The following is a 14577-nucleotide window of genomic DNA, read 5'->3' as shown; positions in this document are numbered from 1 at the left end:
TATACATGCTTATGTCCTTTTTGAGACTTAAAGTGATGGAACTAAGACTCAATGAATGACGATCACTGACTGATGCAAGGAAGAAGTCATAAAAGTCGTTGTAGGACCTAAAGTCCTTCTTAACAATCGCGACTTCATACTGAAGGTCAAGCTTGACAAAAAGTTCATCAACAACGTCACCAAAAGCTGTCAAAATTTGTGAATTTTTTAAGCTTTTATCCTCACAAAAAATAGGAAAAATTAAAGAAAATTGAAGAAATTTCATTAAATTCATATTGTGCCTTACTACAACAATTATTGAACAAGAAGTAAAATTCATATTGGATTTTTTAGGGAATATATTATAAAGGAAATTGATGTACAAGGCCATGAATTAGATAAGATTGATACAATTTGTGATAATATAATGTCAACATTGTCCTCATACTTCATAGGAAACTTGAATTCAGGAAGGAAGGGGAAACTAGGAGTCAATATTATACCCCATATTGTATATATCATGACAATGACGTTGTAAAAGCATTTGGTTTATTTGACGATTTTTCGATGACGATAATCATCATATTATTAACCAGAATCAGGACTTCATTTTGGATTCGGATTCTACAGTAAAAGAACTCGTGGATGACCAAAGAACTCTTGGAAGGAAGCTCTCGATAGAGATAGTGATGCGCTTGGTATTGACAAGTGAAAACCAGCAAAAGAACCAGCTTTAGGCGACCTGCGACTACTGTGGGAGGTTATGGATCACACTTGATCTATCCAAATGATCAAAAACCAATGATAGAGGCAAACTGACCGAGGAGTAGAAAGATAGTCTTTTTTGAGGGGTAGGGAGGTGAAGAGTGGAGGGGATGAAGGGATGAAGATATACTTTCTTGGAAAGACCGGACAGGGGTAAACACTAATTCCTCCTTGAATACACCCCAGGTATGTCCCAGAATACACACCAGGTATATCTCAGCAGCTTGTACCAAGACAGTCATCAATGATGAAAATTCTAAAAATTCTTATAATTTCTCAAAATATTATTCTTTATTCCTAATTTCCATCCTACATCTCTACACACAATTTATCACTTCTGATTTATATTAACATCCCTAATTTTACTACCTTTAGTCTTAGAAATCTGCTTCAAAAGTCCAAAAAATGACTTAACTGCTCCATATTTGAAGTATTTTACATCAAACTCTTTACAAGTCTTCTCCAAAATGTCCTTCAACTGCGGAAGCACAGCTTGATCTAATGTTGGAAATAAATGATGCAATACATGATCGCCAAAGTAGAGAACTGCAATAGGAAGGTTTAATGCTGCTTCTTTTCGGTCGAAAGTTGTCAACATTTGATAAATTCCAAAGTCCATGCTTTTGATGTCGTCGCCTTCATGAACAATTGTTGGACTATGATGACCTCCGCTTACTGCCACTGCGACGAAGAGGAAGCTTGCGAATGCAATAATGATGTTCCATAGAATTAGTGTGTCCAAGAGGTTTGACAATGAGTAGGAAGAACTGCCAAGAAGGAACATGAAGATTGGAGGTAGGAAGACTAAGATTTCATCCCAATGAAGCTTGTAGTTCTTGGCGTAAAAGATTCCGAGGTATCTAAAGGATATAGTAATGGTTATTGGTATTCAGAGCTTAAGTGGGCAGGTTAATTGAATGTCTACTTTTAAGGATGACTAGTAACGTTGTGCTGTGACTTATCATCCTTAGAATCAGTCAAATAGAAGCTTGTTTACTCGGAAATAAGCAGACTCTACATACCTAAAGATGAAACCTCCATGGAATGGAAAGAAATATGAGACAGGCAGAAGCAAGTAGTTGAGAGTCATTTCCAACTTTGACCGGCCGTGAACTGTAAGGATGAATAATTTTAACATTAATACTAAAGAATCAACACAAATGAGTGGTAAATTGGGATTAGAATAGACAAAAAGTCATGACGCAGCCGTGACCGAGACCGAGAATGATAACAAGACTTAACCGTAACCGTGACATCCTCGGTAAGGGTCTCTAGAACTCTTAGACCGATTAAAAACTCATTCGACTAATTACAGCCTGTTCTACTCAACATTACTACCATAAATCCTATTTGTCATAGTTCTTACCTGGAAGCAATTGAACAAATGGTTCAAGGACCGTAATTTCCATATCCGTAAATGAATTTGAATACATATGATGAGACTAAAAGAGATAAAAAGCAACAAAAAATATGTAAAATATTCAAAATATAAACAAAAAAGGTGATTTCAATGTCAAATCGAAATTTGACCATTTGGCAAGGTTAATAGCCTTGTCTTGATGAATAAAGATGATATCAAAATTCAGAGCGATAGGACAGAGTTGATAGGACTCAAATGGGTCTGCATCCGAACTTCATGAAGTTTGAGTCCGGAATCCACCAAGCTTGACCCTGTCTTGAGCCTGACACCGGTTAAATCGTATTTTTTAGACTATTTTAGTCAATACTTCCCGGAATTGTTTGTGACCGACTTCCACAAAACAAGTCATACTCACAATAACATGTGTTGTCCTCCACGTTCGCCATCCAAGCATAACAAAATTAGCATTAAATCTTCGCCAATTATTTCTTTGATGATTAAAGTTATGTGACGTTGGAATGATCCATGCACCGAACTTTGCTGCTAAGGCTATCAACAGTAATTTTGTGTAAAAATCTTCAGCTCTAGCTGCTAATATCGATGCAATGAAGAAGCCACAAAGAACAGCATCAGATGTGGCTTTTGATATCCAAATGACACTTGTGTCTAATGTTGGAAGTGCTGCCATGACTCGACGTTTTAATGTTTTATAGAAGCCGTTCTCGTCATATGTTAAATTGTAGTTCCGTGGTGCATCTGCGTCTTTTTTGAAATATTTTTCCAGTAATTTTGGTGCTATTGGACTAATATGATGTGATTCAAACAGTTCTGTGATGTCTGTGCCCTAAAATTTAACAAATTTCATGAAATTCAGCCTTAAAATCATTCAAAATTCACCAACTTTTGTCATCGATATCCACTCATGTCCACCGGGATGAGTCAATTCAAATCCTTCCAAATCATACAGCTTATCATGAACCCTCCAATACCCTTCAGCATTGTCATCCATCCGTCGACCCTCAAGATAAAGCCAATAACCTTTAATTAGGCTGTCACGGTACGTCGGATACTTATTGAGCACCGATGAATGATCCATTGCTAATTTTTGGATCTAAACACACGAGAAGATGAATCTAAACTGAAGATGATAAAGCATACTAAGCTGAAAAATGGAAAGTATGTGAAACCTGTTTGGTGAATTAATTTTTGCACAGATGAGACAAATATTTTAAGCAGTTTCGGTATAACTGGTAATAAAATAACAAGTTTTAAGGCATAAACATCTTCTTTTATTTATTATTGGGTTACAGTTCTGTTTTGATCAATATTTGGATAAGTATAGGAATACAGCTTACTAGGGGTGATGGTTAAAATAGGAAATGGAGGAAGGTTGACCTCGGACCTCATCGCAACCTTCCTAACGTCATCTTCGCCCTCCTAAGACCATCTCCTCCTTCCTAACCTCATCCGCTCTGTCCTAACGTCTTACCCTCGATCCTAATGTCATCTCCCTCCATCCTAATGTCATCCCCCTCCTACCTAAAGTAATCTTCTACATCCTACTAACGTCATATTCTCTGCCTCATTAACGTCGTAACCCCATTCCGTCTAAAATAGATAATTCCTATGCTTTCAAGTTACTATGAATCCACTACAGTACTTTCATCACCCCCCACAGTCCCCATTTGATCCCCCTCATTTTCTGCTTGCCTTTACCTTATACCTATCAACCCGTTTAACTTCAACTTTTCCTCTAATATCTTTAATCTTACCAATTAACTTCTTAATCTTTGAATATAAAGTCTCACCAATAAACACAACAAAACAAAGTCCACAACATACAAGCCATATAATAAATCCAAATTCCAAGCTTGTTATCCTCAAAATTGACCATTTTTTCTTATCATTAGGCATTTTCATTCCGTTAAAACATTGTCGAAACATGTGATGCATAACACCTGTCGATGTCAATCGCTCAGTTATCTCATTAAATGCATGATATGCATAATTATTGGCTGCAAATGCAAATCCCGTTTGACTGACTTGAAGTGTATAGTCTGGTATAACATGCCATTTACCCTCAACACCATAATTGAGATAGTACATCTCAAGTGTCATTGTTTGTATGATGAGGGCAAGTTTTGCTGATGAATTTTGTGATTGTGTCATTAAAAGGTGTGAATAGTAATCGGGTTCGACTCGAAAGATGTTTGGCCTGTGGAGAAAAAAATGGGGTTAATTGGTACATGTGGTGTATATATTTATTGGTTGATGCTGATTGTTTGCCCACTGACATTTTCCCACTAATCTTTTTACATGCCCACTGGGCCCATTGATTTTTTCCCCATTGATTTTTTCCCACTGGTACGGTGTTTTGACATGGTACTTTTCCCCACTGAATGTATTTTTCCCCACTGGTACGTTTGCCCACTGATACGTTTGCCCACTGATTATATTCCTTCAAAAGCAATGCGTTTGAAGCCCTGCTATGACTGGCTTCATGGCTAGACAAAAATTCTACGCAGGAAGCACTTAGAGATTTGGGGTTTTTGCATTCAATAGCTCAAAATTCGTAGAGGAGGGCTTTATTGTTTTTAGTTGGTAGGATAATAATTGGCGAAAATTCAATTTAAACTCAAAATTAAGACTTTGGAAAGTATAACCGATTATTTTAAAACACACGTCAGAAATAATCTAGAATAACCAGTCACATTAGTCAAGAAGTTAACTTCCAGACACACTATGTCCTTAAAAAAGATCCCACCGACATGCAATACTTACATTCTCGCCTTTTTGCATTTATTGGCTACAACAATCCTTGAGCAATTCTCAGTATGATTAGAGCTAGTGACTATACATTATGGCTATGGTATTCACGAGAGAATTTAAGAAGTGGGGCATGGAATGAAAATGGGCAATCGACATAATCCCGTACATGAGGTGTACATGAAATGATCAGGGGGTCGGTTGGTAGGATAATAATTGGCGAAAATTCAATTTAAACTCAAAATTAAGTGGGTATAACCATACAGTCTATTACCCATCAGAACTTACCAATTAGTCGCATCTTCCTTAAGTAAAGGCACAATATATCTTTCAGACAATTGCGTCACAACACTGTAATCATTTGCATTTAATTCAGCAATAGATCTTGGTGGTGGATGTCTCGGTGCACTTGTCATGAACTCAAATAATTTACTTTGATAGCATGTCCGAAAAATTAAGCAAAAGAAGACAAACAAGATGAGTTTGAATCGTGGAATATTTCTGAATGGTAGCTTGTAATGCGCAATTCCAAAAAATACACTAATGACATTCAGTGCTGGCGTTTGAACTTTATCGCCATAAACTCGTTTTTGTACAAATTTTGGCATATATTTGACAACAAAAATGACAGCAAATGCGACCAGAAATGTAATTTTTAGGAGTTTCCATGTCCAATAATCAAATGGCAGCAATAGCTTCTCATATGATGTGTATAGCTCACCAGGTGTGGATATGATGATGTCACGAATTTCCAAAAATGTTGTGGTTATATGCAGCCATCCCTCTTCTGCTGATAGAATCCTACGAACATCAATGTAGACGTCAGCATTAAATTTAGGTCCAACATTAATTGCAGCTTGATAATTTAATATTTTTGATGCAATTTGAAATAATTCAGGTATAATTCCATAAGTTTCAAGTGTTTTTTGGTCCATTCTACGTGGTTTTAATGATCCCCAACAGAGGATCTTAGTCTGCTCAATCAGACCCAGCTTGAGCGTACATCCGTGATAGTTCCGATATTTTTCATAATTTTCCAACTTTTCTGACCATTTTTGTGTGGCTTTATTGAATGAATTAAGAACGACGAGTTGTGGCTGATTGCATATTTTGGCTGTGAACCATTCGACAGTTGCAAGATGCAGGAACTTACGGTCATTGATGAGGATGAATTCAAATGCTTCCAATTGACTCTGCCTAAATGACAATTTTTGTTCCTTAACAAATTCCCGAATACTTTCATTCAAAAATCCAAGCTGACAATTTTGTATAAAAATTAGAAATTTTAGATTTTTTGGAAATTGATTTTCCAGCTGTGTCGTAAAATGGATGGTCATGTAGTCAATACAATTGTCGACGAAAATAATTGATGGATATTTAATTCCAAATTTAAAATTAAGATCCGATTTCCAAGTATGTAATCTGTATGAATTCAATTCCTTTATTTCAGCTATAAGTTCATTGTCTAAATCATGTCCAAATGTCTCTTTAGCGACTATAATGTCAAATTGTATTTGATTTTTGATGAAAAATTCATCGACAACTTCTTGAAATGGCTTTAATATTAAAGTATTATTTGGAAATGGCTTCAATTTTTGCTCACACGATGCAATTGTAATAAGAAGTAGACACAATTTCCAACAATTCATAATGTCTTCTTTACTTTTGAAGGTTCAAATGAAGAATAAAATGAAAAATCATTAATTTAATAGGTATATTTTAGGCATTGTTAATGATGTTGAACAATATATCTTTAATTTTGATAATGCATGTATAACTAACAGTTTCATGGAAGTAGTTGAATGACCAGGTACTACTTTTGAAGTTGAGCAATGTCAAGTAAGGTCAAGTATGAATGAATAAGGTCAGGTACGGCCAAGTAGGGTCAAATTAGGTCAAATAGTATTAAATTTGGACAAATAAGGTCAAGTGAAGTGATATAAGATTAAATATGGACAAAAAGGGGTCTCATATTGTCAAATATGAGTAATTATGGTATCTAAATAAAATTAGATGCAGTCAACTAGGATCAAGTTTAGTAAAATAAGGCCAAATATGATCAAAAAGGGTTAAGTACGACTAAATAAGGTCACGTGTAGTGAAGTAGGGTCAGATATGGTCAAAAAAAGTTTGATATGCCCAAATAAGGTTCAACTATGGACAAATAAGGCTCAGGTATTTCCAAATAGGGTTAGTTCATGTCAAATAATGTTAATAATGACTAAATAAGGATACTTATGGCTAATTAAGGTCAGATGTAATCAAATAAGGTCAGATAGGGCCAAATAGGGTTTGATATGGTCAAGAATGGATAAATAAGGATCTGGTATATTCTAATAATGCCATATCTTGTCAAATATGAGTAAGTATGACTAAATTGCGTAAGATGAAGTCAGATATGGGTGAAAGGGATCAGGTGGAGCCTAATAGGGTCCAGTTTGGTCGAATAGTGATAATTATGGCTAAATAAGGTCAGAAGCAGTGAAATACAGTCAGGTTTAGTTGAAAAGGTTCATATCTGTTAAAATTGGGTCAATTTTGGTCAAAAAAAGTTTGGTCTGGTTTAATAGGGTCTAATATTGTCGAGTAAGATCAAATATGGCTAATTGTAGTCGTAAAAACTCATGTTTACCTTACTTAATGATAAAAACAGTACTCGAAGTCCACTTGGCTCAATTAAGACGCGTATTCATAGGAGTTGGGGTCAGAAGTCAGACCTTGAGATCACCGTACATCCTGATAACTAAATATCCAGATAACAACAGCAATATTTAAAGCATTTTCTTTGTAATAAGTAAATATTGTTTATTAAATGATAAAAAAAAAAGAAACACAAAAATTGTTTGTCATCATATTATATATTTAAGGGATTGGGTTGTAAGTTGTGCTGTAAACATTCATAATAAATTAATATTTAATATTACATTTTGAAATTCTCATGAAAGTTATGTATTCAGGGTTGGTGAGACACAACTTTAGGGTCGGTCTGCATTGGAGTTTACTGCCTTGTCTCTTAGTTTAAGATTCATCAGACTTGACAGCTTAATTTCCTCAATATCCGTTAAACTTTCGTCAACTCGACACTGACGTTTTACCCGAAAAATGCTCAAATCTGTCAAAATTCCTACCTCATAATCGACTGATCTGGCATTATTGGGTCGAATTTTTGCAAATTGTACCCTTTTGTATGGAATTTTTGACAATTGACATCTCCTTACTAGATGTTCACCAATAAATGCACACGTACAAATAATACAACATCCAATCCATATAACAAATCCAAATTCTAAACTACTAAATTTCAAAATTGACCAATTTTTCTTATCATTTAATTTAAATTTTTTCAATTTTTTACAAGTCGATATCAAATGTTCAAGTATGCCTGCCGATGTACATCGTTGTGTAATTTTATTGAAGTGATTTAACAAAATATGATTTTTACCCAACATAAATCCATAATGATATGTTTGAATAATAAAATTTGGCAATTCATGCCATTTTTGCTTATAATTTGACAAAAGTTTGGACAGTACCGATGCTGAAACAATTACAGCAAGATTAACTGTGCTGTTTTGTGATCTTGTTAAAAGAACATTTTCTATGTATTTATTTTTCGGTTGACCGAAAACGTAAACTTTTGGCCTGTTGAGGAATTAAAGCTTAATTAACATTAATATAGATCAGTTGTGGATGTACACATGCACATGCACACGTGTCAGCTAAGCAATCAAATTTAAACTTACAATTTTTTAAGATCAGATCCAATTAAGCTTCTTAATTCATTGATGTCTAAATCTGAAAGCATTTTATAGTTTCTATCCTTTAGATCCTGAATCGTCTTTGGTGGTGGATGTCGTGGCTCACTTGTCATAAATTCAAATAATTTACTTTGATAGCAGGTCCGGAAAATTAAGCAAAAGAAGACAAAAATGATGAGAATGAACCTTGGCATGTGCCTGACTGGCACTCTATACTGACTAATTCCAAAGAATGTACTGATGACATTCAGCACCGGCGTTTGAACATTTTCACCAAAAATTCGTTCCTGAATAAATTTTGGCATACGTTTAATTATAAATATAGCAATAAATGTAGCCACAAATGTAACATGAAGGAGCTTCCATGTAGCACTATCAAATGGCAACAGCAGCTTCTCATATGACGTATATAACTGTCCAGGTGTCGTTACAACAACATCCTTTTCCATTCCAAATGGTGCTGTTGATTGCATCCCCAAATATTCTACCAATGGTCTTGACATTAACATAACTAATTCAACATCTTGAGCTCGCCATCTGCCTGCATATGCTTCAAAATTGTAAATTTTTGATACCATTTTAATAACATCTGGAATTACTCCTGTCACATTAAAATTTTTACTAATATTGGCAGTTCTTAGCCAACATGTATCAAATAAGCCTTCTTCAAAACCTGCTCTTATTGGACATCCATAAAAGTTTTGAAATTTTTCATAAAATTTCAATGTTTTGTTCCATTTTTGTGTGACTTTATCGAATGTATTTAAGAGGACGAGTTGTGCCTGATTGCATGCTTTTGGTGTATAAAATTCAATTGTCGCTAGGTACAGCTGATTAAGGTCTTTGATGAGTAGATATTCATAATTTTCAGTTGTTCCATAAAGCGATAATGTTGATGGATTTGGAATATAAATATCTAAATTATCTCTAAGGAGGTCGTAGTAGCCCCTCTCAAAAACAAACAAATTCCGCAATGTTTTTGGATATTTATTAATCATTAAGTAGTCATGAGCTCTAACATAGTCATACATTGACTCTACAAAGTATATAACTGATGAACTAACTGTTTTTAAATATAAATTTGCATTTACATCCTTATATTGCAGCTTAAATGGATACATTTCGTTCAGTACAGCCAAATTTATATCATTCATGGTACTAACTGTCTTAATATTACGACAAATTATTTTAACATCAAATCGGATCTCATCTTGGACATAAAATACATCAACAACATCACGAAATGCTTTTGAAACCCAGGAGTAATTTTTTATTGGCTGCATTTTTTTGGCCGCAAATTTGTTACAAAATACTGCAAAAATTAAAGAAAAATGAAGAACTTTATTAAAATTCATTCTATTTTTAGTGGCTTATTTGATGTTTCGACGGTGACTGATTGGGTTATTCTTTGCATTGACAGACACTGCTTGGATTGTAGATTGATAAATAATTTATAAGTTAATTAAGAGGGTTGTTTGCTTTTTATGTGACGGTCTTAGGAAGGGAGAAGGGATGAAGCTGCAAATACTTACCCTAACTAGATGAGCATGCTCATGTGCGTCCTCAACTTAAATATTCTAGAAAGATCATGCTCATGGGAAATCGGAAATTGGCTAGTAGAAGTAAGGGATAGAGCCAGGTTGACGTCAGGTGACTCTTGTGGGAGATCATGGATCGCAATTGATCTGTACAACCAGCCAAGTATGCTTGCAAGCATGCTTTCAACTTACTCTACTCTTGAAAGCAAGCTTTTTGTCAGTTAGGGTCAAATATCCATATCCCAAGTAAACCAATATGCATTAGAATCAGATATCAACTAGAAATTAAGTAGTTATAATGTATTTTTGTTCAACTCGAGTTTCTGTCGAAATTCTGTTACTGACAGGGGAAGGGAGTCAATTTTTCGAGTCACTTAATAAGTAAACTATCCCTAATTATGGTTAAAAAGTATCATGTTTTTATATATCTATCAAATTAATATCAGAACAGTTTCTTTTATCAGATGCAGTGGCGCATGTGCTCTTGAGAGCTTGCCTTACTTGGATGTATTAGTTGAGCATGCTCGCGAGCATTACTCTTTCCTCCCTCTGCTCTTGAAAGCATGCTGATTGCTTGCTAGGGAATCCAATACTTCTTTCCTCTCATATTCCCTGAATATACCTCTGACTGACGACAAAACATGTGCCAGACGCTTGTTCCAACTTTAATTCACAAGATGATAAGTAAAGAGTCACCAAATTTAATATTGAAAATTAATTTATTAAATCAATTAAATTTACATTTAAATTTATAATAATTAAATAAAGTTATTTTTTTTTTTATACAAAATTTTCAAAATCCATCGGCGTCACATCATAATCAGGCTCTTTCTCTTTCGTAACCACCTTCTTACCCTTTAACTGATCATAAAGTGATCCAACAATATACAGACTATAAATCTCAACTGCCGTATACAGCAGTACAAGTATTGCATCACTTATATCAAACATTTTAACCATTGATCTCATTCTGATGATTATAGCAAGGGATATGATGAATAAGATGCATGTGGTTGTGCGTGCTGTGTATCGATAACACTGTATTGACTCCACCTGACGCTATTTAAGAATTATAAAAAAAAAATAGGAAAAAAAATTAAACAAAGAAAAAAAGATTTTGTGAAAATTGATGGAAGTTAATGTGGTGTGAAGTAGAAATTGAAATGTTTAGATTCTTTTGTACCTTATAGACGAGTTTATGAGGAAATTTTCAATTATTTGTTTATTTTTAATTCTCTTTTTTACTTCTTCTTATTTTTCATTCCCCGCATGTAAATTGAGAGCTTTTTACACATGTGTGTGAAATTAAAAGAATTCCCCCAAAAACGACTAAATGTCTTCCTTTTTTTTTGTGTTTCAATGAAGGTCAGGGTTTGCTCAGCTGGATGCCTTCGAACTTCAAACGATTTCAATTTTTTATTACATCTTTTTAATTGTTTTTATACAGTTAATTGAGTTTTAATTGGGTGCTGGGTTTGAAGTTTAGTGCGCATTTTTCTTGATTTCGATGTTTGAGATTTTAGCTTAGAATTGACTAGGAGATGGTGTAATTTGGGGAACATTCGTGAACTACGTAATGCTAAGAATGTCGGTTTTGAGCCTCTCCATCGCTTTAATGCTTACCCACACCCCACTGTAACCCTTTGTTACAAAATCTCGTACCAAAATGTGTAATTGTCTATTGGGTTCATCCACAACTGCAGTTCTGAAGACAAATGACGCATTCCGATAGCCTGGTCAAGATATAAGGTACTGCCATACTCTCTGCCGCTTGCGCATCTAGAATGCAAGTAAAACAGGCCTGTTGTTCTTAACCTGCATGTTATATAATTTCCGAATGTTCTGTGGAAACGCAGCATGACAATATGCAAGGAAAATTGTCATTTAACTAATTGTCGTCAAGAATTCGTAACGGTAATGATGGAATACCTATGTTAGATGTCATAACAGAGAATTTGTGCATGCTTTGAGATTCGACAATTCTGCAATAGAGTTAGATGGAAAGCATTTTGTAGCAACCTAGGCTCCAAGTCGAAGCATGGTTCCAGTAACTAAGTAAGTAAGACTTCTTAGCAAGTTCATTTACAAACTTCGTCATTATGATGTGTTGCTTAAAATGAGCTGAGATGCTTCTGGAAGGAAGCTGTCGATTGAGACAGTATTGCATTCGGTATTGGCAATTGACAGACGGAAGCCAGCGATAGAGCCAGCTTTAGGCGTCATTTGATGGAGGCAATGGATCACAGTTCAGAGGTAAATGTGTAGAGAGGAGTTGAATGATGTTAAAAACTCATATTTCTTGTAACCTCCCGCATCAAGGAAATTACCTCAAAAGGTAAATTTCGATTGAATCAAACATTTATTCCTCAATATTCCAGCTAAAAATGTATTTAAAATTCCGACTCAATTCTTCTTAAAAAAAAAAGGTGAAAAAACTTTAAATATAAAATTTTTCACAAACACGTCCTGCAACTCCTCAATTTTCACCTTAAATCGTTCAAATAAATTTTCAATTTCAATTCAAAATTCACATCCAAAAAAAAAAGAAGTTTTTTTCATTAACACAATCATCAATTTTCCATCATTTATCGAAAACATAAATTTGGAATTTTTTTTTTTTTATCATTTCTCACCTTTAGAACGCCAGACACAAGCAACGCTGAACTTAATCCATAGGCCATAAGTATATAAATTCCAAAATAAATTGATCGAATTGCGTCTGCTTTATTTTGATCTGAAATGTAAATTAAAAGAAGTTTAAATTTCTGTGCGGAGGTCGTTAAGGAGTGCGAAATGCGTGATTATTTTATGTGATTAAGTCTCGATGCTTTGTGGGTTATTGTGAGAAATTGTTGAGGAATTTTCATTTTTTTTTTTGGATTTGATTTGGAAGTTTAGAGGATGATGATGAGGAATTTAAGAGATTTATTGATTTTTTTTAAATTTAAATTGAAATTTTTTAAATTTAAATTGAAAAATTTTATTTTTTTTTAAATTTAAAAACATTTTTAAAAAAAAATGATTAAAAAATTTTTAAAAGTTTAAAATTTAGAAAAATTTATTTTTAAAAAAATTTAAAAAATAAAAATTAAATCCAATTCCATTTTTTCAATTTTTTCAATTTTTCAATTTTTCAATTTTTCAATTTTTCAATTTTTCAATTTTTCAATTTTTCAATTTTTCAATTTTTCAATTTTTCAATTTTTCAATTTTTAAATTTTTCAATTTTTCAATTTTTCAAATTTTCAACTTTTAAAATTTTCAAATTTTCAAATTTTCAATTTTTCAATTTTTCAATTTTTCAATTTTTCAATTTTTCAATTTTTCAATTTTTCAATTTTTCAATTTTTCAATTTTTCAATTTTTCAATTTTTCAATTTTTCAATTTTTCAATTTTTCAATTTTTCAATTTTTCAATTTTTCAATTTTTCAATTTTTCAATTTTTCAATTTTTCAATTTTTCAATTTTTCAATTTTTCAATTTTTCAATTTTTCAATTTTTCAATTTTTCAATTTTTCAATTTTTCAATTTTTCAATTTTTCAATTTTTCAATTTTTCAATTTTTCAATTTTTCAATTTTTCAATTTTTCAATTTTTCAATTTTTCAATTTTTTCAATTTTTAATTTTTTATAAATTCTTCAAATCTAAGCCCAACTTACATTCATTAAACAAAAGCGTAAATCCGCCAGTAATTTTAGCAAATCCATCAATGCACGCCCATATAAGTCGAACTATTCCAATCGTAAATGCACCAAATTCCAAACTAAAGCAGCAACAAAACTTTCTGATGCTCATTTTTGATGTTGCGGAGCTCATTTAGATGCTGTTTTTTATTAGAGATATAATTCGAATTTTTTCATAATTTTTGAATTTTTTATAATTTTTTGAATTTTTTTTTTGCAATTTTTGAATTTTTGTATTAAATTTTTGAGTTCAAAACTTTAAATTTTGAATTATTTTTCACAATTCATCAGTCATTATTAACTTATTTGAGTGTATTTTGAGCACTAAGTTCTCTTTTTTCTTGTTTTAATAATTCACTTCGAGTTTTGTTTATGTTAAATTTATTGAAATATTTTATTGCGCCCGTTTCAAACATTTTTCGGAAGTGTATTCAATACTGTGGAAATTTTTGTTTTTTGAGAATGATTTTTTTTACAATTTTTGCAGTCATTTTTTTGGATAATTTGATCCAGATTCACACATTATTGGTGGAAATGTAAGGTTTTTAAAAATTTGAAAATTTTATTTTTTTAAAAGTTGTTTTTAAAATTTTTAAATTTTAACTTTTTGAATTTTTTTAAATTTTTTTTTGTTTTTCAAATTTTTTTAAACTTTTTAAATTTTTAAAATTTTGAAATTTTAATTTAATTTCACTTTCAACGTTAAATTGTTATATTTTAATTGAT

General features: G+C 32.7%; 2 protein-coding genes across 2 annotated transcripts; both read right to left on the bottom strand.

Moving 5' to 3' along the window:
* Positions 1–1016: 1016 nt before the first annotated feature.
* On the bottom strand, positions 1017–3252 carry LOC139095678 (cytochrome b5-related protein-like). Its single transcript, XM_070647122.1, has 5 exons — positions 3006–3252; positions 2520–2948; positions 2111–2186; positions 1767–1857; positions 1017–1604 (listed from the first exon to the last, which is right to left on the bottom strand). The coding sequence occupies exons 1-5, from the start codon at positions 3198–3200 to the stop codon at positions 1076–1078; spliced, it is 1320 nt and encodes a 439-aa protein (XP_070503223.1). The 5' UTR covers positions 3201–3252; the 3' UTR covers positions 1017–1075.
* A 7694-nt stretch (positions 3253–10946) lies between these two features.
* LOC139096542 (uncharacterized) lies at positions 10947–14408 on the bottom strand. The gene is made up of 3 exons (XM_070648282.1): positions 13828–14408; positions 12800–12900; positions 10947–11225 (listed from the first exon to the last, which is right to left on the bottom strand). The coding sequence occupies exons 1-3, from the start codon at positions 13982–13984 to the stop codon at positions 10947–10949; spliced, it is 537 nt and encodes a 178-aa protein (XP_070504383.1). The 5' UTR covers positions 13985–14408.
* Between the last annotated feature and the right edge of the window lie 169 nt (positions 14409–14577).

The sequence above is a fragment of the Chironomus tepperi genome, unplaced genomic scaffold (assembly GCF_022539635.2).
Source record: "Chironomus tepperi strain 1889 unplaced genomic scaffold, CSIRO-AGI_Ctep_v1 contig_34, whole genome shotgun sequence".
Lineage (NCBI taxonomy): Eukaryota > Metazoa > Arthropoda > Insecta > Diptera > Chironomidae > Chironomus > Chironomus tepperi.
This window is presented reverse-complemented; position numbering and strand designations above follow the sequence as displayed.

Excerpts from the sequence above, each read along its gene's own strand:
- LOC139095678 (XM_070647122.1), bottom strand. The coding sequence starts at position 3,200 with ATGGATCATTCATCGGTGCTCAATAAGTATCCGACGTACCGTGACAGC. Across the intron at positions 2,949-3,005 it reads AGTGGATATCGATGACAAAA|GGCACAGACATCACAGAACT; the intron begins GTTGGTGAATTT and ends GTTAAATTTTAG. Across the intron at positions 1,605-1,766 it reads CATGGAGGTTTCATCTTTAG|ATACCTCGGAATCTTTTACG; the intron begins GTATGTAGAGTC and ends TATATCCTTTAG.
- LOC139096542 (XM_070648282.1), bottom strand. The coding sequence starts at position 13,984 with ATGAGCTCCGCAACATCAAAAATGAGCATCAGAAAGTTTTGTTGCTGC. Across the intron at positions 12,901-13,827 it reads TACGCTTTTGTTTAATGAAT|ATCAAAATAAAGCAGACGCA; the intron begins GTAAGTTGGGCT and ends TTTACATTTCAG. Across the intron at positions 11,226-12,799 it reads TTGTGTCTGGCGTTCTAAAG|CGTCAGGTGGAGTCAATACA; the intron begins GTGAGAAATGAT and ends ATTCTTAAATAG.